The sequence below is a fragment of the Macrobrachium nipponense genome, chromosome 41 (genome assembly GCF_015104395.2).
Source record: "Macrobrachium nipponense isolate FS-2020 chromosome 41, ASM1510439v2, whole genome shotgun sequence".
NCBI classification, from domain to species: domain Eukaryota; kingdom Metazoa; phylum Arthropoda; class Malacostraca; order Decapoda; family Palaemonidae; genus Macrobrachium; species Macrobrachium nipponense.
Genome location: NC_061102.1, coordinates 35139590 through 35162697, shown reverse-complemented (window position 1 = coordinate 35162697; position 23108 = coordinate 35139590). Strand labels below are relative to the sequence as shown.

Sequence of the window (23108 nt, the reverse complement as noted above, 5' to 3'; positions counted from 1 at the left end):
TGTCTGATTGCCAACTACTACTACTATTGTTACAAAAGGTATAATCTGACCTCCAGCTTACTCGGGGCACTTACTAAAATCTATGGTCAAATAGCGCATTGTTTCACAAACACAAATTAAAATAAATACGCTATATTTTATAAGAAACAATTGTTCTATACTGCTTAACATACATATTACGTAATTATTTTTACACTTTCATTCTAATCAATAAATCATAAATATCCTATCCTAAAATTTCTATATCTTTAACTCACTTGAAATGACAATTTTTAAAAGTAAATTGTATTTTTCCTTAACTATACAAACATTAGGAATTATGTCTGATGAAGCTGGAAAATGGCAGCTAGTCTTTTGAACAAGGTAGTTAGGTAGTTTAACTACTGTTCGGATGGCAGGAGTCCCACCCACCCAAACATTCGCGCTCCACTTTGCTTCTGGCTCAGGAATCAGTTTGAAGGGTGGCATGTAGTGGGCCTAACGATATACAAACCTTCGGTCCTTTACATTAGGAAGATTCATACTTGGAGGGAGGAAACTGAAATTAGTCTTTAGAACTGACATATCTTGATTTTCTCCCAGGTCGAAAGAGTAACGAAGAGAATCGGACCTCTGATGAATTGATCATCAGAGAATGGGAACTGCATGATCAATCATCAGACTTCTGTGCTTTTTTCAAATGAGGGAGAAAACATAACCTCATAAGGAAAACAAGCTGGGATGAATCTGAAAGTTCACAACAGTAAGACAAGTATAAACAGTAGGTCTGTCTCATTGTCAGAGACAACTCCCTCCTCCCCTTACAAGAGGAAGGGGTGGTTGTTTCTATCATCTAAAAGATAAATAGAATGGTTGCTCTTTTGTGGCATTTACCTACATCGGAGCCAGTTCCAGCATGTAACAGCCGAATCCACTCTGCCCAAACAAAAAGAAGGATGAAGGGACAGAGAAGTGAGGCCAGTCACTCAACATTCATTCTCACAACTACAACTACACACCTAGTAAGGCAAGATGCAACTTGTCCTGATAAAGGAGCAGGGTAAGTTACACTTACCCTGCCAGCAGCAGAGTATGCCCTTCTAATCATGTTCTTGGACACTTCTTTCTTGGATGAGCCAGTACTAACGAAGAGTTGTTGACACTCAGGCCCGAGGTGCCAAGTCCTCTTCAGATGGCGCCACAGCATTCTTAACAGGACAAAGTAGCATCATGTTAGCATCATTATCTACAAAGTTCTTAAGGGAGGGGATCATGAAGGAATCAAGCCTAGCATCAGGGACCACCAGGTTTTGAGTCTTCACTATGAAGTCCAAGATGAAATAGAGCATTACAGACCCCTATCCTCTCAAGTGTTTCACATCAAAGAAGAGTTCATGAAGTTCACCTGCTCTCTTCACCAATGCCATCTAGCAGGAAAAGCCTTGAGGGTCAGATCGCTGTCTGATGACTCTCGTAAAGGCTCGTACGGCACAAAAGTAAGGCTCCTCAGAACCAGTTACATCCCACACAGGGGGTGTTAGAACTTAGCCCCTTTTTTTATTAATTTTCTTTAGTTTACCCAAATTTGCCATTTATTATAGTATCCCCATCAGAGTTTTGAGTTTTCTTCCTTCACGTTATTTTGAGTTATCATTCCTGTTTTTTATCCTTGGCCTGTTTATTCTCAGGGTCCTGTTTTCAGTTTCCTTGGAGTATTTTGAGGTGTATTTGGTAGTCCCCGTATCCAAGTTGAGGAGTCTAGTTCTGGCCTTCATGCTGGTTTAACTTTTGGATTACAGCAAGTTTGCTCCTTTATTCTACAAGAATTCATCTTACATTAGCCATGGAGCCTGTTGCAACGCTGATGCTCTATCTTGCTGTAGCTTTGGGCCAGTATTTGCCTGGGGGACCTCCCAGTGAGTAGGTATAAAATCCTTAAGTTTTGTGACGTTGGAGGGGGCCAGGCCTTTAGTCTGCAGAAAGTTTAGCTTCTTTGACTCTCACATACAGACATTTAAGTATCGTGGGGTATCCCCTTCCCACATTATTTTACTTCAGTACACCCTATTGGATCAATAGGCAGTTACCCTAATAAGGATCTTGGTGGAGATTAAAATTCTTAGTGGCCACTTTATACTTGTTAGGACATCTTAGCTTTGTTAATTGTTAGGCTTCTTTCTGACCATTATTTTCTCCTTTCTTTTGGGACCCCCTTATTTTGGAGAACATATGTTTTGCTTAAACTAATATGATTTTCATCAGGGGAACAGTACACACACTCGAGAGCCAACGTCACAGCATGCTAACGAGTCACAGGTACAATTCCCAGGTTAGGATAGCCAACATGAAGAGATATTCAACCATCTACTGCTGTAATCTATTATCGCTCACTGTTAGCCTGTAAAAGAAAAGTAATATGATTAAAAAGGATACTCCTCTTGCATCCAAGGGCACTGCCCTCCAAAATGAGAGATCCCTCAAAACATCAAAACCACACAACCTCCCCCTTCGCCCAATAAGCTAGCAAAAAGGAAGAGGGAATACCAGGAGGAAACACAAAGGCAAACTTCCAAATTCCCTTCTGTAATTCCCCCAAAGCGTAAGCATAAATGTCAAATAAATATAGTCCCACCCTGACATTAAAGGGCAAAAATATGTGATAAGGGTGTAGATACACCATCGCCACCGGCCCTTAACATGTAAAGGGGAAAGGTGGCTCGCAAGGCTTGTCACAAGAAGTGGATTTGTATATTATTAATTATTAAGCCAATCAATCATTAACATCAAACACAGTATATTCAAAATATTAAAAACAATAAAAGAAAGATCCCACTCGGAAATCTTGATTAACAGCTAGTAAGCAAGAGCTCTCAAACATGCATCTTCAATGGAAGACATCCGAAAGCAAAGTGGCGTGTTTACAATTGGGCAGGGGGGTCTACCCGCCTACCAGACAGTAATTACTGCCTAACCACCATGTTCAAGAATTTAATGACCGTGTTCTGGCTTCGCCATAAAGTAATTCCTAATGTAAAGGACCAAGGGTCTGTATATTGTGTAATAACAAATTTCATTTTTACTTGTACAGGGGGTCCTCGAGTTACGACGTAGATCCGTTCTTACGATGCATCGTAACACGATTTTCAGCGTAAGTCGGAACATTGAAAAATACCACATGATTTAATGTAAATACCTATCAATAACAACGAGAGAACAATTCCTTACCTTTATTAGTTTGATTGGCTTGCACACTGGAGAGGAAGCTGCGGTGCTGGAGAGACTGGGGGAGGTTAGTGAAGAGAAAAAGAACCTCCAGAAGTTGCTGGAGATGCTGAGGCAGATGATTCTTGAGGTGAGGCAGAACATACTAGTACTGGAGATGCTGAGGCAGGTGATTCTTGAGGTGAGGCAGAACATACTACTGGAGATGTTGGGGCAGGTGGAGTCTTTAGGTGAGGCAGAACCTACAGAAGGTGCTGGAGATACTGGGGCAGGTGAGTCTGGGTTAGCAGAACATTCAGAAAGGTGCTGGAGATTGTGGGGCAGGCGAGTCTGGATTAGCAGAAGGCAGCTGAGGTAGAGGGTACAGGATCTCCTGCAGGCCTCTCTACCTTCTTAAAATACTGCTCCAGGTTAGTCTGAACAGAGAGCGACCTCTTTTCATCCAAGATCTCCTTGTCACTGCATCAAATCCATGACGCCTCTGGAAACCCTAGTGAACCTGTCCAAGTTGGGATCCTGAGCCTCAAAAGTTGACAACGCATTGCTGCAAACTCTGCAAACCTCTTATCAAGTCCTGCCTTGTGAAAGCCTTAGGCTCTGGGGTGGGCTTGCTTCTTCTTCCTTCTATTATCTGCTTCTCCATTGTATCAGGTCCTCAGCAGATAACTCCTCGCCATGAGACTCCAGCAGCTCTGTAACATCATCAACCTCCATCTCCAAATTGATTTCCTTACTCAGGGCAACAACGTTCTTGACAACTAGCTGAACTGTGTCCTCAAACCCATGGAAATCATTCACAAATTGAGGGACAAATTTTCTTCCAGACACCATTCATGTTTGTTTTTGCTTTGAAATTACCCCCTCCCGGAATTAGCAATGTTCTTTCACAGCATCAAGGGATGTTGTGGATTTCCAAAAGTCCTTCAGAGTCAAGTCCTTCTTGGTTTCAGTTGCCTGTAAAGCCATAGCAATTGTCCTTCGTAGGTAGTAGGCCTTGAACGAAGCAATCACTCCTTGGTCCATAGGCTGTAAAAGGGCCGTGGTATTAGGTGGAAGGTAAACCACCTTGACATTAGGGTTTGAAGTCTCACCGCTGGGCAGGGTGTCCAGGGGCATGTCCAGCACTAGCAACACCTTAAAGGGGATACCCTTGGAGGCGCAATACCGCTCCACACTTGGAACAAAATGGTTTTAACGAACCAGTCCTCAACACTGCAAGTGTCACCCATGCCTTCTTGTTGAACTTCCAAAATTACTGGTAGTTGACCCTTCCAAATGCCCTTGAGTGCCCTTGGATTTCAGCCTGATACACCAACAAGGGCTTCAGTTTGAAGTCGCCAGCAGCATTACCCCCAAGAAGTAAAGTTAGCCTCTCCTTGCTGGCTTTATGACCGGGTGCTGACTTCTCCTTGGCGATGTAAGTGCGGTTAGGCATACGTTTCCAAAACAAACCTGTCTCGTCTACGTTAACACTTGCTGAGCAGAATAACCTCCTTAATTATCTCAGACAACGCTTTAGGAAATTCACTCGCTGCTTTTCTCATCCCACTAGCAGCTTCACCTTGCAATTTAAGGTTATGGTAATTGGCCCGAGCCTTAAATCGCATAAACCAACCCCTACTACTAGCCACAAACTCTTCACTTTCACTTCCCTCCCCCTTTTCTTTTTTTCAACGCTTCAAACAATCTTTTCGCCTTCTCCTGAATCACCATAAGGCTGACTGGGATACGCCGTTGATTTTGGTCTTCCAACCAAAGCACCAATAACCTTTCCATTTCAATTATTAGACCACTACGCTGCTTAGTTATCACTGTCGCTTTCATAGGAGCAGATCCTTTCACATGTTCAACGATGCGCTCTTTATCTTTGATAATGGTAGCAACGGTCGAACGGCTAAGGCCAAGCGAGCGGCCAATGTTTGTTGGCGTTTCTCCCTTCTCAGATCGCTTTATAACGTCCACTTTAATTTCCATGGTGATGGCCTTTCTTTTCTTCGATGCACTACCATCAGAAGAGTCCGCCTTGCGCTTGGGAGCCATAACAAAGAGCAAAAAGTTACAAAAACGATACAACACGAGGGAGAGAGAGGCAGTGTAAACAACCAAAATGGCGTATGGGCGAGGACTGAGCGTAGCGAAGCGACGCCGTCCTCTCCCCCACAAAGCGTATTCTTCCGCCGTGCGCCTGGAACTAGTTCGCGTTTGTTTACGTTGCTTACGACGCTAAACCGCGTAAGACGGAACGACGCTATATTATTTTTATATTTTTATGGGGGCGCGTTCGTAACCACGAAACATCGTAAGTCGAGACCAGCGTAACCCGAGGACTTACTGTATTCCATAAATGCTATCCTTCCATATTTCTAAAACTCAAAGAAGAAAGTGCAGCTTGTTAAGAAGTGAGACTGCTCTCTAAGACAGACTAAGTATTCTTGGCTTTTGAAACTACTGTTCTGTTAGCACACATTCACAGCCTTTAAGAAGTAGCCTTTTGGTTCTTAGAAGCAACTCTATTTCCAACTTGTGAATTTAAGTTACACAGACCTGGGTTCTGGGTCCACTGCTATTTGGCATTTACACAATTGAATTACTATCTAGAACTAAATAAACACAAGGTTAGTTATAAGCTGATGATATTCAGTTCTATTTTCCTCTTGAAATGGTAGAAGATGCCATTAGTAAAATAGAGGCAATAATGAGATATGGAAAAATGATGATGGCAAAGAAACTAAAACTCAATTAAGACAAAACTGAGTGTATGCTATTTTGATCTGATAGAGTACTACAAAAATATGAACACTTCAAAAGAATAAATATTGGCTCGTCATCCATAAACATAGCGGCAGTAAGGAACCCAGGAGTATTTATTGATAAATTGTCAATGAAAAACCATACAGTGCATATTGTAAAAACTTGTAACTATCATATTAGAAACATTGCATTTATTAGAAAATATGAAAATAATGAAGATACTCTGAAAACAGAAATTTGAAACCAAGTACTTTTGAGGCTTGACTACTGCAATGTTATATATACTATGGTCTTCCTAACTACCTACTAAGAAAATTGCAAGGAGTACAAAATAGAGCAGCCAGATTAATAAAAAGAATTATGATACCATGACAGACTAACCCCAGCAATAATCGAGCTGAATTGGCTCCCTGTAGAAGCAAGAATAGAATACAAAATACTTCTTACAGTCTTTAAAGTACTAAAATATGGTGGACCAAAATACCTTCTAAGAAGCTGCTTACATTTCTTTAGACCTGAAATGAATATTGTGATCAGACATGCAAGTGAAGCATACAGGCTATTTGAAGGTCAATTGAGAGAACAAATAACATCTGCTTGTTGCTTTATTTAGATATAAAGGTCTATAAGGTCAATACTAAAAGGACATAGGGCTTGCAATGAGTGTAAAAAGCACCCTATTTAGCTCGTTAACAAGTCTGAGAAAGAGGAAAATTCTAAAATATCTCTTCAGAAACTGACAGGTTCTGAATTTAATCTCAAATTCACAAATGAGAATAAGATCATAGCTCTTTGTGTGCCACATAAGATACAAAGGACCATGCAACTCACCAACATACTTCGACAAAACTAAGGCCTCCCCCAAGGTCTCTATGGCACTTGACTTATGCTGTGGAGGACAAGACTTACATCTCACTCCAGAGGTTGAAGCTCCTAAGGTGGACAAGACTGTTCAAAGCTCTTTTGAGCATGGACAACTCTACCAAGAAAGAGAAGCCCATACCCTTCTGTCTAAAGACCTGGGTCACAGCAAAGTAACAGGGTTCACTGCAGGTTTTTGAGAGGAGCTTGTCTCAAAGAAGTTGGATAGAAAAAGCTACAGAAAAGCAGCTTTGACCAGAGAGAGGCCACTTGTGCATCCATCTCATCAACCTGCAGAGGGGGATGGAGAATGTCTCCTTACCCTTTGCTTGTTGACTTACAACACCACAGTTGTGTTGTCGTCAACAAAAGTAAGTGTTCCTTCAACTGATAAAGGAATCCTTATAGTGTCAGAAGCACTGTGCCCATCTCAAAAACAATATGCAGGCGAGAATTCTCTTTGGGCCACACACCCAACACAAAAGAGCTACTCAAGTTGGTGACCCAACGCTTCTTTGATGCATTCAAGAACTGTGCTAAGGAGTTTAGCAGAACTCCCACATGGGGGTTCATATTGTCTAACCGTAAGTAAGATCTTCCATCAGTGGCCTGCTCAAAGAATAGTGTTGGATGACCCAACATGGATTACCAATGTTGGTTCAAGCACCAGGGAAGTAAAAGTATAAGGAACTGCCTATGAATCATGAGTCTCTCCATAGCCAGTGGGTGACTGATGACTGCCAAAGCCTACCTAGGTAGTTGTTCCTGTTTAGACAGGAACTGCAAATGCCTACAACTCTGCTGATGCTGTTTAGGTAGATCAGAATTCTCAAAGTTTATCATAATTCCCAGAACATGTCAATAAGAGAGAAGTTGATCCCAATCCCAGAGCAAGTGGGTCTTTTGAGAAAGCAGAATCAACTAGTGGATGAGATACCAAAGCAGCCATATGACATTAGCACGAACGCTTGTGGAGCGGTAAACAGTCTGATGAAAAGTACTTTGAACTGAAAGTGCCACATTGCAGATGTACCTAAGATACTTCCAAGAAGCCTGATGGACGGATACATAAAAATATGTATCTTTCAGATCTGTCAAAAGTATGAAGAAGCCTTCTCTGACAGAAAAATTGTTCATGAAGTTCCCTTCACAAACAGTTCAGTGGACAAGCTCGTCCACAGGTAAGAGATCATTGACCATTCTCCATCACCACTAGGAAAACTTAACTATAAATGCCTAGATAATGGTGATCTGCAACCTCGTGGGCCTCCTTCTATAGTAGTTGACAGAGATAGGGCAGGACAATCCTGGAAAGAAAGGCAGATCAATCTCTGAGAAAGGGAAAGGTGTTAGTCCTTAAAGGGTAGTTTATAGGGTAAAAAACCGCATGGTACAGGGGTGGACCATGTACGATCAATGTGTACAACCCCAAGAAAAGTACATTATAACGCGTCCTGACACCGGAGTAGAGGTCTTTAGCTCCGTTTCTCACCAACAACAAGTCGCGTCTGATACCAATCTCCGATGTCAGGACGGGTTATAATGTACTTTTTTTGGGGTTGTACACATTGATCGTACATGGTCCACCTCTGTACCATGCGGTTTTTTACCCTAGGCCTAGTGGACCCTGGCTGCTGCTACATTGTCCTGTGACATGACATGCATCTCTGAACTTGTGGCAGCAGAAGAGGATGACGGCTGAATTCAGTGTCATTTCCGCCTACTCTGTAGAATTATGACAGGCCTAGAATGCGGATGGTGATATGGAGAGCTTGAGACTACACTGTGCGGAATACATAAAAATAGGTTAAAATGATGAGATGGGAGAACAACTGTATTACAGAAGCCTAATTGGTGACACGGTAGCCTGTGTAGGTTTCACGTCACAGGTTAAGACGGCAATTCTTGAAACTGCTGCTTTAAAACTACCTACTGCATCACATAGGACCAAGTCGAGTTTTAAATTTGCAGTATACAAAACAGGTGCACTTGATCTGATTAATCAAGAGACCTCATGCAAATTACCAAAACTTAGTAGCTAATTCATACAGGTATTTCCATCCTCCCGAATCAGCAGTAAACTAACGCTACCAAAGGGCTCGACCAACAAACCGTAATTTATCTTCGTTTCTTATAAATAATGGCTCTCACAACAACCAAAAGACAACGTACACCGATGACGATGACTTAAATTTCTATATAATTGCACATCAACTTACAGTATCACCAAAAAAGCAGGATTAAAATCATCCAAGTCAACAAATATCACTATACAATCTACGACTGCTACCTCGGTCCGCTTTCCTGATTTCCCGCTCTTTCAGGCTGGGTCTTTGCAGCGAGGTTTTACCTATACAACAGCTCCACAGTTTCGTTTGTCGATCTGTTTCTCTCTTTCAAAGTATGTTGTTATATTTTTCCATTTTTCTTCTAAACTTTGTGATTGCTTTAAGCAAATAAAAGTCTACAAGTTGCTTCACTTTTGCCATCTAAATATATTCGATGCAGGATAATCGAAAACTAAACATTCCTATTTCTACATTTTCACAAATGTAACATTTAATGCTTCCATCTGTAGTACCTGTTGATATATTTTAGTTATTATATTTCTTATAATATATAAATCAACTCACAAAACTGCATTTTGTTGTTCAATTTAATCCTCATCAATATATATTATATATATATATATATATATATAGATATATAATTATATATTATAATATATATTAATATAATATATATATATATATATATATATGTGTGTGTGTGTGTGTGTGTGTGTCTGAACACACCTGTTTGGTTTTATGTACAGCCCTCCACAGGGATAGTTCCCTCCAGGGCCCTTGTGCGTTCTCAAAATAAGTTGCTTCTTACATTTTATAATTGCCTTTTGGTGTTTTCTCGTCCGTATCGTAGCTCCTGCAGAATAGGAGTCTTTGGTTTTTTTTTAGATTTGCTTTCCTCTTGTACGATCTTCATTCCCGGCGATATTTTGTTGTATAGTCTTCGTGCGCAATGTTTAAATGTTCTCTCTCTTGACTTACAATTTGTTTTAGGTTCAAATAGCCTATATACTTGCATGTCTGATCAAAATATTCATTTCAGGTCTGAAGAAGCTTAAGAAGTATCTCAGGTACGTTGGTTCACCATATTTTAATGCCCTAAAGACTGTCAGACATATTTTGTATTCTATTCTTGCTTTTACTGGGAGTCAATGTAGCTCAATTAGTGCTGATGTTATTCTGTCACGGTAACGTAATCCTTTTATTAATCTGGTGGCTCTAATTAGTACTCATTGCAGTTTTCTTTGTAGGTAGTTTGGGAGGCCATAGTATATAACGTTGTAGTAGTCAAGGCTCGAAAGTATTGCTGTTTTCAGAGTATCTTCGTTTAAATATTTTCTAATAAATGCAATGTTTCTAAAATGATAGTTACAGGTTTTTCAGTATGCACTATATGGTTTTTCATCGACAATTTATCATCGATAAATACTACTATAAATTCCTCACTGCTGCTAGTGTTTATGGTTGACGAAGTGTTCATATTTTTGTAGTTCACTATCAGATCCAAATAGCCACGGTCCAGATAGAACAGGTCAGCCAGACAGCGTCCCAATTTCAAGCCTCTTCTGGACCGTGCAAATAGCATACACTTAGTTTTGCCTTTCTTCGCCGACATCCATTTGTTTATGTTTTTCGTTATTGCATCAATAATGGCATCCTCCACCGTTTCAAGAGGAAAATAGAACCGAGTATCATCAGCATAAAGTTTGTACCTAACCTTGTGCTTGTTTAGAATTCGCGATAATTCAACTGTGTAAATACCAAATAGCGGTGGACCCAGGACGCTGCCTTGGGGCACACCTTTAGTTGTTTTTTTTTTTTTTCTGATTTCACATTTAATATAACCACTGCAGCCTCCCTGTTTTCTATGTAGTAGCTTTTGTACCATCTGAGTACATCATCTTCAATACATACTGTTCTCAGGTCTTCCAGCAGCAGATAGCGGTCAACTGCGTCAAATGCTGCACTTAACCGGCCCCATGCACTATCAATAATATTGAGTCAATACTCGGGGTCTTCAATCATTTGCCCTCAAACTGCTCAATAATACTGACAATAATCGTCATTTCTCCCTTCCCAGCGGCAACATGCTCACTCTCTCTGACGAGGATTTAGTTCACATATATCAATAGGTTTTTGTTTTGTGAGGAGAGAACAGAACAAATAAAAAGTGGATGAAAGAATGGTTCAAAAAGAAACATTGATATACACATGAAAACCTCTTGGATGAACTAAGAATCAGTGAACCATCTGACTTTAGGCAGTTTCTTCACATAGATGGATCAGGGTTTGATGAACTGTTGAATTTGATGAAACCCTTAATTGAAAAGAAAAAAACACTTTTGAGAAAGAGTATTCTAGTAATATATATATATGTGTGTGTGTGTGTGTGTGTGAGTGTGTGTGTGTGTGTGTGTGTGTGTGTGTGTGTGTGTGTGTGTTAGGTTTCGTTTTTCCTTGTGTTATTCAGTCTTTTTCTTTTTGTATTTTGGTTTGTATTTGTTTCCCTTTTAGTTTTGTTATATGGAAGTATCTTTCATCTATTTTATTTGTTGGTTGAGTTTAGATCTCTCTTAGGAACTTATTGTTATACATTGCAGAATACTTAAGTGTTTCTGGACGTCTTGCAGATTTCTGAGTTAGTTTAATTCAATTCTTTTCATTGATCCACTTTCTCAGGAGGCTTTGGCATGGATTCGTTTCATTGGATTCTTGCCAAGTTAAAAACCACGTTTTCTTTCTTAGTTATTATTATAACACACAATTTCACTGTCCAAAAATCACGCAATTTACACAGAGTAACCGGAGTATCAACCGACATGATTTGCGTCTAGAGGTGAGTTCCTAACTAAACTTTTCTGAACCTCTTTCTGAAATTCAGACTCCTCCTTCTTTGCTACTGGAGAACACCCTAGTTCGTCTTAATTGGTTGATCTTGAACGCCTACTGGTTCCAGTTCCATCCCAGGGCGAATCCTAGTGGGTGCCATGATCCATCGTAACCACTTGATGGGGCAAGGTTCAACAATTACAACTTGCCTCATCACATTTTGTTGTGTCGAAGGCGCTGGTTTTATGGTCTCACTTTTCAAACATCCTATTTTGCGTTCGGTTTCTACCTCTCTCTCTGGGCCTCTCCTTTGCCTTCATCTACCATCACTCTACTAGTAGATTTTCCTAGCTAATATATTCCCTATATAACTATTTCTACAAACTTCTGCATTCTTAACATATATATATATATATATATATATATATATATATATATAATATATATATATATATATATATATATATATTGCTGGCTGCTTCCCAGTTCTGCTTGCAAATCCTGAGCATTGCTAAGGATTGTCAAGAAAAAAAAAAGGTTAATTCTTTTTCGACCCACACTTTTTCCTTGGGACCTATGGTGGCTACTCAACAAGTTGTGTGAGCTTACCCGGCTCATCTAGTGGCCGGGATAGATTAGTATCTCGCCTTAGATGATGAGAGTATGAATGTGGATGACTGGCTCCCTTCTCCTCCATCCTTCTCCTCTTCCCTCGGGCAGAGAGCAGAATGGCCGTCACATACTGGAACTGGCTGTGATGCAGGTAAGTGACAAAACAGAGTATCCATTCTTTTGTCACAGAAAACAGAAGCATCCGCTTTACTCTTGCAAGCAGGTCCCAGACAATAAGGCAAACCCACTACTTGTATTTTGCCTTACTGTCATTACCAATCAGATTCATCCAAGCTTGTTTTCGGCTATGAAAGGTCTTGCCCTCCATAGGAGGAAAGCTCAGATGTCTGATGAATGATCGTGCAGTTTATATACTCCGATCAATTCATCAGAGGTGTGATTCATTCCCTAGCTCTTATTGTGGCGGGATCACACGCAAAAAAAAAAAATAAATAAATAAAGCAACAAGATCTCCCCACATTTACTTTATCAAACACGGCTGGCAAAAAATTCCCCCAGCCACACTTTCCCCTTTATGTTGCTAATTACACAGGACAATTGGCTTAACGAGACACAGAACACACAAAACACAAACACGCGTACTCACCTCAGACTCGAGATACTAAGGATGAGACGCTGTGCTGTTCGCTGGATACAGTTGTCGAGACACAAAACCACTGAGACTCACAACACAAAACAACCAACCAACCGAGTCACAACCATACAACAACTCAACAACACAACAAATCACTGTGGACAAACACCAACACCAAAACAACAACCTTACAAGTCCACATACAACCACTCAGAAACAACACCAAGCAATCACAACAGCTCACCAACAACAACACTCAACAATACACAACTACAACAACTCATATACAACTCAACAGAAACTCACAAGCTCAACAACCTTCCAAAACACAAGCACAACCAATTCAACGACACGGGCACAACAACTCTAAGCATACAACACCAACAGCAAATCAAACAACAATTCAATCCAGAAACACAACACAACTGACCATTAACAATATCCAAGACTGCTTCCAAAAACGACTGTCCAGTACAGGCACTGAGCCAAGACAACCCAAAACGGTCGCCAAACAAGCAAACCATCGCTAGCTATCCATCCACCACTTACACTCTCTCTCTCTCTCTCTCTCTCTCTCTCTCTCTCTCTTATTCTTCAGGAAAACACATACACACTTACACACTACCATACAGCAACACCAAACATGAACACGACACATCAAACACACGAAAACACTTAAACTCTCAATTACTCCCAACAATTACAAGCAACCCAACGACTCTCTCTCTCTCTCTCTCTCTCTCCATGCAACCCTCGATACTCTGACCACGGATCGAATCAAGGTGAGCACGCTCCAGTCAGCTGGTGACTTATATCAAAATCCTGGCTCCAATTATAAGTCTTCCTAATGTAAAGGACCAATGGTTTGTATGACAGGTAGGAATAAATCACAAATTTTAAAAGTAAATTGTATTTTTCTTAGCTGTACAAACCTGAGGTCCTTTACATTAGGCCAACCTCATGCCTCCCCTCATTTTGCTATTCCTGGACCAAAAGCAAAGTGGTATGGATATACCCGGGTTAGAGGAGCTATCCCACCTGGGCAGTATGTACTTCAACTACCGAACTACCTTGCTATAGAAGTCTAGCGGCCGTTTCCAGCTTCACTGAGGGTAGTTCCTAATGTAAAGGACCTAATGTTTGTTTAGTTAGGAAAAATAGAAGTTACTTTAAAAAGAAATCGTGATATTGTAACATCCTCTGTGTTTTTAAATGAAAAAATGAACATGCATATATTTGCATGCATAAGTTAGTTAAAAAAAAATTAATCTACTTGTATGCATATAGAATACGGCATGGCAATTCCACAAGGTATAATTGCAATGCTGTATACAAATTCAATGACTTCTTGATAAACTAAATAGATAACAGTTTGCTGTTTGGTTATCACACAAAATCTTAAATTTTGCAGGCAATTTGCATCTAGTGCTTCTCATACTTCTAGTCAACTGCGTATCACACTCTGAGTCTTTAACATTAGATTGAGGTGGTACATCAATGCTCAGTCATTACAGAACTCTCACTGACACCACTTGGGTTATTTTCACACACAATTTCATTATCATCTCTGTCTACAGTGGCATGCTCTTTGATGTTGACATGATCAGACTCATTGGTTTTCCTCAAGTGTGCCGCCCAGTTATGCCTTATTATACCATTATCAGATGAAATATTGTGTAACCTTTCATCTAGCCATTCTACTACAGTACCTTTGTCCCAACTATTTTTACCCATTTCAGTAGGTCTAATCCTGATCACATCACCTACATTTATTTAATAGATCTATATCCTTTTACTGCTTCTACTATAGTAGAGTAAACTTCCAAGATTGCCATACCTCTTGTTTTGGTTCACCTGTTCTGGGGCCGGATACTCAAAACAAGCCTTACGCGAAGGTGCCTTTTGACAAAAGGCGCCTTTCCCAACGGCTCGCCCAAGGCGCCTTTCGACGAAGGCGGAATCGTATACACAAAGATTTTCAAAGGCGCCTTTGACGTGCCTTTGCACGAAAAGGCTGCCTTTTTGTCAAAGGCGCCTTTGGATAATCCAGCCAATCACATCGCCCGTAGCATAGCGTGCCTAGAGAATGAGAACCAATCACGATACAGCAGCATATCAGCTGATTGTTTTGAAAGTGGTTACAGGGTCGTAGGTAATTTCCAAAAAATGGTTAAAGAAAGGATCACTAATAGGCATAAGGATGAGAATCCCAAGGAAGACATTACCTCTGGTTCGGAAGAAGAAACTCTGCCGGACGATTGTGCGATCTGCAAGAAGCAGGTAACAAAGAACCAGTATGGCATCGCTTGTGATTATTGCGACAGTTGGTTTCACAACGGCTGCGTAAAAGTAAGTAAGGAAGAATATAAATTAGTACAGAAAAATAAAAGCCTCAACTGGTTTTGTGGAAGATGCAATGGAGCTTATAAGAATATGAAAACTGAGTACAGGAAGATGAAGACACTGAGTGATACTTTCGTGCTCAAGATGAGTGCCCTAGAAGAAGTTATAATGAAACTCAGTGATGAGGTAAAGGAAGAGAAAAGAGGCTTAGACACTGAACAGAGAGTAAGAAGTGAGGATATTAACCCAGTGATTAGAGAGGTGAAGGAATTATGGGAGAAAGAAAAACGTAAAAATAATCTTGTTATTTACAACATTAAGGAATGCTTAGAAGGAAATAATGAAACTAGGCATAGAAATGACACAGAAACCTGTAGGAAGCTGTTCAAAGAGGAACTAGGGCTAAGGGACATTGAAATAGTAGAAGTAAGTAGATTAGGAAGTAATGATAGGATGCAGGCACCCAATAATAGGGCTACTACAGGGAACCAGGATAGAGAAGAGAACCTAGGCCAAGACCTATTTTAGTCAAGATGAAAAGTGAAAGGGAAAAATGGGCAGTAATAGGAAAAGCCAAGATTCTCAAGGGGAAGCAAGAGGTAGGATACAACAGAATATTCATAGCACCAGACCTAACCCACAGAGAAAGAGAACAGGATAAGACAGGAACTCAAAGACAAGAAAGAAAGGGGGGAACAGGGATGGTACATTAGAAAGGGTAAACTGATCAGAAATGAAAATTTTCAGAGTCTGGAGGGGGCAATAGGAGAAATGCAATAAACGGAGATGAAAACAATACATTAACCAAGGAGCCAAAATCAAAACAAGTGGAAATACAGTTTAAAATATATATGATAAATATACAATGTTTTACTAGACAAAAGTTAGCAGAAATAGAAAGTGTTATAGACAATGATAATAAGATATTTTGTTTAACCGAAACTCATCAGAAACTAGACAAGTTAGCATTAAGTAAAGGTATAAATAAAATAGAAAATATGAGGGAGATGAAAGACATAAAAGGAGGAGGGTTAATGATGCTGCATAGAAACAGCGATAACACAGAGTTAAACAAGGTGGAGACCATTAGCAAAGACTTATTGTATGCTAAATGCAAAATACACAATAATACTATCCATATTTTGTTGTTATACTTATCAGTAGGAAACACAGAGGAGGATAAAAACAGAGATAAAGTAATAAAAATAGAATGTGAAAACATTATTAAAAACATAAACGACAAAGAATCACTATTAATTTTAGGAGATTTTAATGGCCATATAGGTTTCCTAGGCCACCAGAATACAGACAGAAACGGGGAAATAATATTAGAATGGATGAATGAGCATAGGCTAATACTACTTAACGCAGAAGACAGATGTACTGGAGTATACACATGGGAGAGAATGCAAATGAAAAGTGTAATAGATTTTGCTTTAGTCAATGAGAAGTTATATAAAAATTTTGAGGAGATGGTAATAGATGAAGACAAAAATGAATTTGATATCTCAGACCATAACCTAATTACCATTAACTCAACATTCAAAGGACAGAACAAGAATCTCAACAAGGGTAAATGGGAGGAAGTAAAATACTTCAAAACAGATGAAGACAACCTAAATGACTTTATTAAAAAACTAGAAGAGATCCTAATAGATAAAGACACTGACAGAATCACAGAAATGGACTCATCAATAAAAGAAGTAGCAGAAGATAAGCTAGTGAGAACATATAGGAGAAAGATGCTAGTAGAGGAGAAAGTAGAAGAGCAACCCTGGTTCAGTGAAGAAATAAGAAAAGGTATCAAGGAAAGGAAGGAGCTGAATAGGAAGAAAAGGAATGAGAGAGATAATGTCGTAAAGGAAAGTTTAGAGAAGAAATATATGCAAAAGAAAAAAGAAGTGCAGCTACTAATAAGAGAAGAGATAACAATTTATGAAAAGAAAATAACAGAAGAAATAAGAAGAAACAAAAACAAAGAGCTCTGGGAAAATATTGGTAAGTTAAGAAATAAGCAAAGAGGAAAAAAAGAAACTATACACTTATATAATGAACAGGGAAGCAAGCTAAATGAGGCTGAAACGAAGGATGAATTAGTGAATTACTGGAGAACCATTTACAGCAAACACGAAAATAAAATAAAGGAAATCTGGAACGAAGAGAAAAGGATGGAATATGAAAATGAATTGGCAGAAGAAGATGATATCATTAGAATTGGAGACTATAGATTCCCAAAAGTACTAAGAGAACACATGGACCCAATGATGGAATGCAAAAGGAAGATAATCCCAATGCAGGAACCTCTGATAACCAAGGAAAAAGTCATAGCATGTCTAAGTAAGCTCAAAGCTAAAAAAGCTGCAGGCCCAGATGGAATCAAACCAGAGTTTTACAAAGCATTAATGAAGAGCAAAACCTGTATAGAAGTATTAGTTAGATGCTACAACAAAGAGCTAGAAATCAAAGAAAAGCCAGAATCTTGGAAGACATCGAGAACAAAAATGATAGAAAAGAAAAGGAAACCAAGGGCTAAGGCAGGGCCGTTTCTAGTTCATTAGGCACCCCAGGCAAGAACTCGTTATGGCGCCCCCCTTCCCTCCAGCCTGGAAATAATCACATAAATAATTTCGAACACAACTAGCATCTCAAGTTCCACAACAAAACAACGTACTTTATTAATATCTCATCTTCACGTATATGTATACACAACAAGGAAAAGTATAGACTCAAAAGTATACAAACTATTTTTGTAAATTTTAATAGAATAACACCATTATAATTTTTATTGCAAATCCTACCTAAGATAAATTGAAAAAGGTAATCTTGCCAATCTAAAACCATAGAACTCAATGCATATATGTTGAGGGCTATGCTAAAACTATTATATACAAGTTTTCTTCACTGATTTTTCATATTTAAAACCTGACTCTTCTTGACTTTCTTGCAGCAAAATCATCTATAGTGTCATCATACGAAATCTGTTTGGATATTTTTCTATTAATACTAATTATTGCCAGCCCATTTAGGCGCTCCTGTGACATAGTAGACCTTAAATATGTTTTAATGAGCTTAAGTTTAGAGAAGCTTCTCTCTGCAGATGCCACAGTCGCAGGTGTAGTGACAGCAATTCTTAATGCCACCCACATGTTTGGATAGATCTCTTTCAGGCCTTTCTCCTCCAGAAAAACAAGAGGTCTAATGTTGTCATATTTTGTTTTGGCCATTGTTTTGGAAATGACTGCATCTCTATAATCAGTTCATCATAATTTAAATCAGAATGATCCCCAGATGTGAGTGTATTACACAAATCTTTTGCCTGCTTTTCTAGCTCACTAGATGTCAGGTCAGAGAAGTTTATGAGAACACTGAATTTCTTTGCAACATCACTCATCATTCCAGTTCTCTCTCTCAGAGATTCAATGGTCATATCCACAACTACATTGAAAAATTAAAACTCCATTTTTTTCAAGGCATCGGTAATAGGTTCATCAGGGGCCTCATAGGAAAACTGCCTTTTAGTAGTTCCGAGTCTTTTCTGCTTTAGAGCAGCTTCCACATTCATCTCCTCACATATCTCTTTGGCAGATGTCTGGGCATCAGCAAACCCAGTGTCTCTGTAGCTAACAGGGGAGGTTTCAGCCTTCTTGAGAATGTCAACAGCTACATCCAGATGCATGCATTGTGATTGCAGAAGTTTATTCACAGTTTGAACTTTATCCCTATTTATTCGGGGTCGCCGTTTATAATGAGTCGGGGTGCCAAAACGTGGAAATGACGTCATAATTATGGATTATTTTAACCTCATTTGAGGCCGCCACTCGAACAACCGTCTATATGCAAATTTTCGGATTTTGGGTTATACATACCTACTTTCGAATCCAGCAACTCTTCTTCTATATCCTAGTTTAGAAATTGTCCTACTTTCGAATCCAGCAACTCTTCTTCTATATCCTAGTTTAGAAATTGTAAAAAAAAAATATGGTTTTCACGTTCATAATCTAGAGAGACTGAGAGCAACTAGAATTATAAATGCGCAAAATTTGTGAGTTGTTATTCGAGTGAAAGAGCCTGGGATGAAAATGAATCGAAGAACAGTATATCTGCAAAATTTGCAGATAAGCGGTTATTCGATGGAAAAGGAACCCGGATAATGTTCTGTCGAACAAAACGTTATCTGCATGCGTCCACCAATGAGGTTCTTTGATTTGGTATGACGTCATATTTAAATGGCACTTAGTTTGGATATCAAGTTCTCGTGTTCCGTGGTTTACCTTATAATTTTCATTAAGCATTTTTTCTGACAAAAATAACAGTTATTGTGATCATCAACTATGGGTAGAAAGCATAAGGAATCGAATGAAATTGAAAACAACGCAGTAGAATGTAGTACTCAGTGTGAAAAGAATAATGTGAGTGCACACGTAATTACTCCTCGATCTTTTTATGGTAAAAAACCAGTAAAAATACCTTCCAAACAGTATACCTTACTGGATTTTAAAATCTATTAGCCTATCATTACTGTACCCAATATTGGACTACGTTCAATGATGTGTTCGGGAAAAAAAAGGTTTTGGTCATGCTCGTTTTTTATGCATAATTATGTGTAATACAAAAAAAAAAAAAATGGTGCTAGTAAATCTTGCATACTACCATGCTTTTAGGGCTACAGTATGCTTTAACACATTTTTTTTAGGTATGTAGTTATGTGATTGCACCACGTAGGCCTACTATGAATGATGTGTCATAGGGAGAGTTTCATAACTGAATAATTTTACAGACCACCATTCTTATACAATAAAGTTTTTTTAATTTTTATATTTCTTCTTCCCATCGTTATATAATTACACTAGTTTTTAATCATTTAAATTTCTAAAATCTAGACTAATATAATGTTGCATGTTTTTGCGAACATTTTCATATATAAAACTTTTTAAAAAAAAAAGCAGTAATATGGAAAAGGGCTTCAAATATTTAGGAGAATGTGACCTACGCGTTTCTGAGATTTGTCAGGCCGAGAGAGAAGTAGGCGCGCGGACGGAAACTAAAATATTTTTTTCGAAATATTTCACCATTAAAGTCGAGAGTATATGTTCTAAGAACTTGCAATAGTTTTAAAATAAAAAAATATTATATATAGACTGTTAAGATTTTTATGTTATAAATGCGTTTTTGACCTTTTCGTTGAGTCAATGGACCCGATTCGTAGTTATTTCAGTACTTATTTCGTTACGTTATATGCAAATATTTTCAAAATGATTTAAAGCTAACAACCTTCCAATAATTTTTGTTATATTGTGCATGTTTTTGCGCACATTCATATATAAAACTTTTAAAAAAAGCGTAATATGAAAAAAGGCTCAAATATTGGAGAATGTGACCAATCGCGTTTTTCTCCGATTTCTGTTTTGTGCAGTTAGCCGGTTGTTCGAGCGGTGGCCTCATTTATGAAAGGAATCAACGCAAAATATCGCCTCCGGTTTTGACCGCGAAAAAGTGATGGATGTCCTATCCATTACTATAGATCATTGGTTTATAAGGTATATAACTCCTGGATTTCATTCGAATTTTCAACTCAGAAATATCTCCAAAAAGTGAACTTTGTTTCTTATAAAAACTATAGGCTAGGCTTATGCACACACAACACAGCTGCACACTTACCTCTACTTTGGGCTCGTTTTTCCTCTTCCTCCTTTTTTCTTTTCTTGTTTGCTGCACCTGACAGCTTGGACTGCCTCTTCATGATTGATAAAGCTTGAATGCTTGACAGCTGCGTTGACAACTTAAGAAAACTCAAAAAAAGAAGTAAAGATTGGAGTAAACATGATGCTTAGAACTTAACTAAGGTGCCGTCGCGAGCAGGCGGCTGTCAGTTTTAAAGCTCTTGATACTGACGACATCTACCTATCCAGTGTTGCCAACTTTTCCGAAACATTAACACCGTTGCATCAAGTATTAACACTTCCATTATTCATTTATTTTCGCGTTTACACTTGTATTTATTTATTTGAATTATTCACGTAAAAATAATACTTCTCTCATTTATTTATATAGTAATTTTGGATGGCAATTTGGCGGCCCCCAATATTTATATAGTAATTTTGGATGGCAATTTGGCGGCCCCCAATATTTATATAGTAATTTTGGATGGCAATTTGGCGGCCCCCAAGCAAATGGCGCCCCAGGCGACCGCCTGTGTCTAGAAACGGCCCTGGGCTAAGGATTTAAGGCCTATAGCTTTATTAAATATATCATACAAAGTATTCATGATGCTGATAAAAGACGAAATTGAAGCACACCTCAGACTGAATGAACAAGATCACGAATGCCAAGCAGGATTCACAGGAGGGAGTAGGATAGAAGATAACATACTTACATTACAATATTGTGTAGAAGAGAGCTACAGGAATAGAAAACCATTAATAGTAATATCTATCGATTACAGTAAAAGCATTTGACTCAGTAAAACGAGAAGTTATGATCGAAGTCATGAAACAGTTCAAAATACATCCAAAGATCATAGAAGCAGTAGTTAATATATATGAAGGGGATAGCACAATAATAGACCTAGGGGAGGGAGTTGAACAGGAAATGGGAATTACTAGTGGGATTAGGCAAGGTTGCACAGGTTCTACTTCACTTTTCAAACTGATGACGTATTTAATAATTAAGAAAATGGAGGAGGAAGGGACAGGATTTGAAAATGAGCTAGTAAAGATAGGGACACTTTTCTTCGCCGACGATGGCTTAGTTTTAGCAAGTAATATAGAAGATGCAAGAATAAATATAAAGATTTTGATAGACATAGGAAATAAATGTGGGCTAGAAATAAAGAGAAAAGCAGCATCATTATTTTTAATATGAAGGATAAACCAGAAGAGATTGAGGATATCAAAGTGAGGGAGAACATAACATATTTAGGAATAAAGATAAATGATACTAGAAATCTGTTTAAGCTACAGAAAAAGGAAATGTTGAATAAAGCACAGAAGTTAGCCAACCTAACCTATTCCGTGATAGAAAAAAGCTGCAACAAAGTTCTAATAGGTAAAACATTCTGGAAAAATATAGCTCTACCTACCATCAGTCTTATATGGAACCAACGTGGTTAATCAAACAAATAGAAAAATTACAAAGAATAGAGAATGGGGTATATAGGAAAATATTAGGAGCATGTAGAAGTACAGTAGTAGCCACATTAAGGGGGGAGATAGGAGCATCTTCAATGTAAATACTTTAAATGGACGGAAAGAGATACTGAAGGAAATAATAACAGATATGCAAGAAAAAGAAAGAAAATGGTGGAAAACAGTGGAAAAGTACATGCAAGAAGTTAAAATAAATGTAAGAAAATTGAAAGGAATGTCCAGAACAGATATAAAGGACAAAGCCAGAATATGGGACACAGAGAGATGGAAAGAAGATTTGGATAATAAAGTATGTGAATATATATAAAATGGGGAAAAGAGAAATAAAAGATGAAGAAATTTATGATAATTCTAGTGGTTCAATACTTCTCTTCAAAGCCAGAACAAACTCTCTTAATTTAAATATAGCAAAAAGGCACCAGAATGAGAACACCTGTTGCCCTTTTTGCCGTAATACAAAGACATATTTCATTTCCTTTTATATTGTGATACTTATAGAGAAGAACGTGTGAAAGCAATAGGGCTACAGCAACCCTATGAAGAGAAGGAAAGTGACAGTCGGAAAATTTTTATTTACAGGTAACAACGAAATAAGAAAAGAAACCATATACTTGATGTGGAAAAAAAAGAGAACAAAAGGAAAGAACTCAACAAATAAACAAAACTAGAAAAAAAAAAACTCAAGAATTAGAGGCGCCGTTGCAA

At 38.5% G+C, this 23108-nt stretch overlaps 2 protein-coding genes across 3 annotated transcripts in view; one reads left to right on the top strand and one right to left on the bottom strand.

Moving 5' to 3' along the window:
* Nucleotides 1-21085, bottom strand: part of LOC135212685 (cell division cycle-associated protein 7-like) — a 28491-nt gene extending 7406 nt beyond the window's left edge. The window contains exon 1 of one of the 2 annotated variants that reach the window (XM_064246363.1): nucleotides 20917-21085. The gene's annotated coding sequence lies outside the window, so the exon portion shown is untranslated. Of the gene's footprint in view, nucleotides 1-9032; nucleotides 9169-20916 lie in introns of those variants that run through there. The other variant, XM_064246362.1, reaches the window with a different exon arrangement.
* On the top strand, nucleotides 15812-17816 carry LOC135212819 (chromosome partition protein Smc-like). The gene is made up of 3 exons (XM_064246591.1): nucleotides 15812-15857; nucleotides 16006-17256; nucleotides 17419-17816. Exons 1-3 carry the CDS (start codon nucleotides 15812-15814, stop codon nucleotides 17814-17816), a joined length of 1695 nt encoding a protein of 564 aa, XP_064102661.1.
* Nucleotides 21086-23108: the final 2023 nt, after the last annotated feature.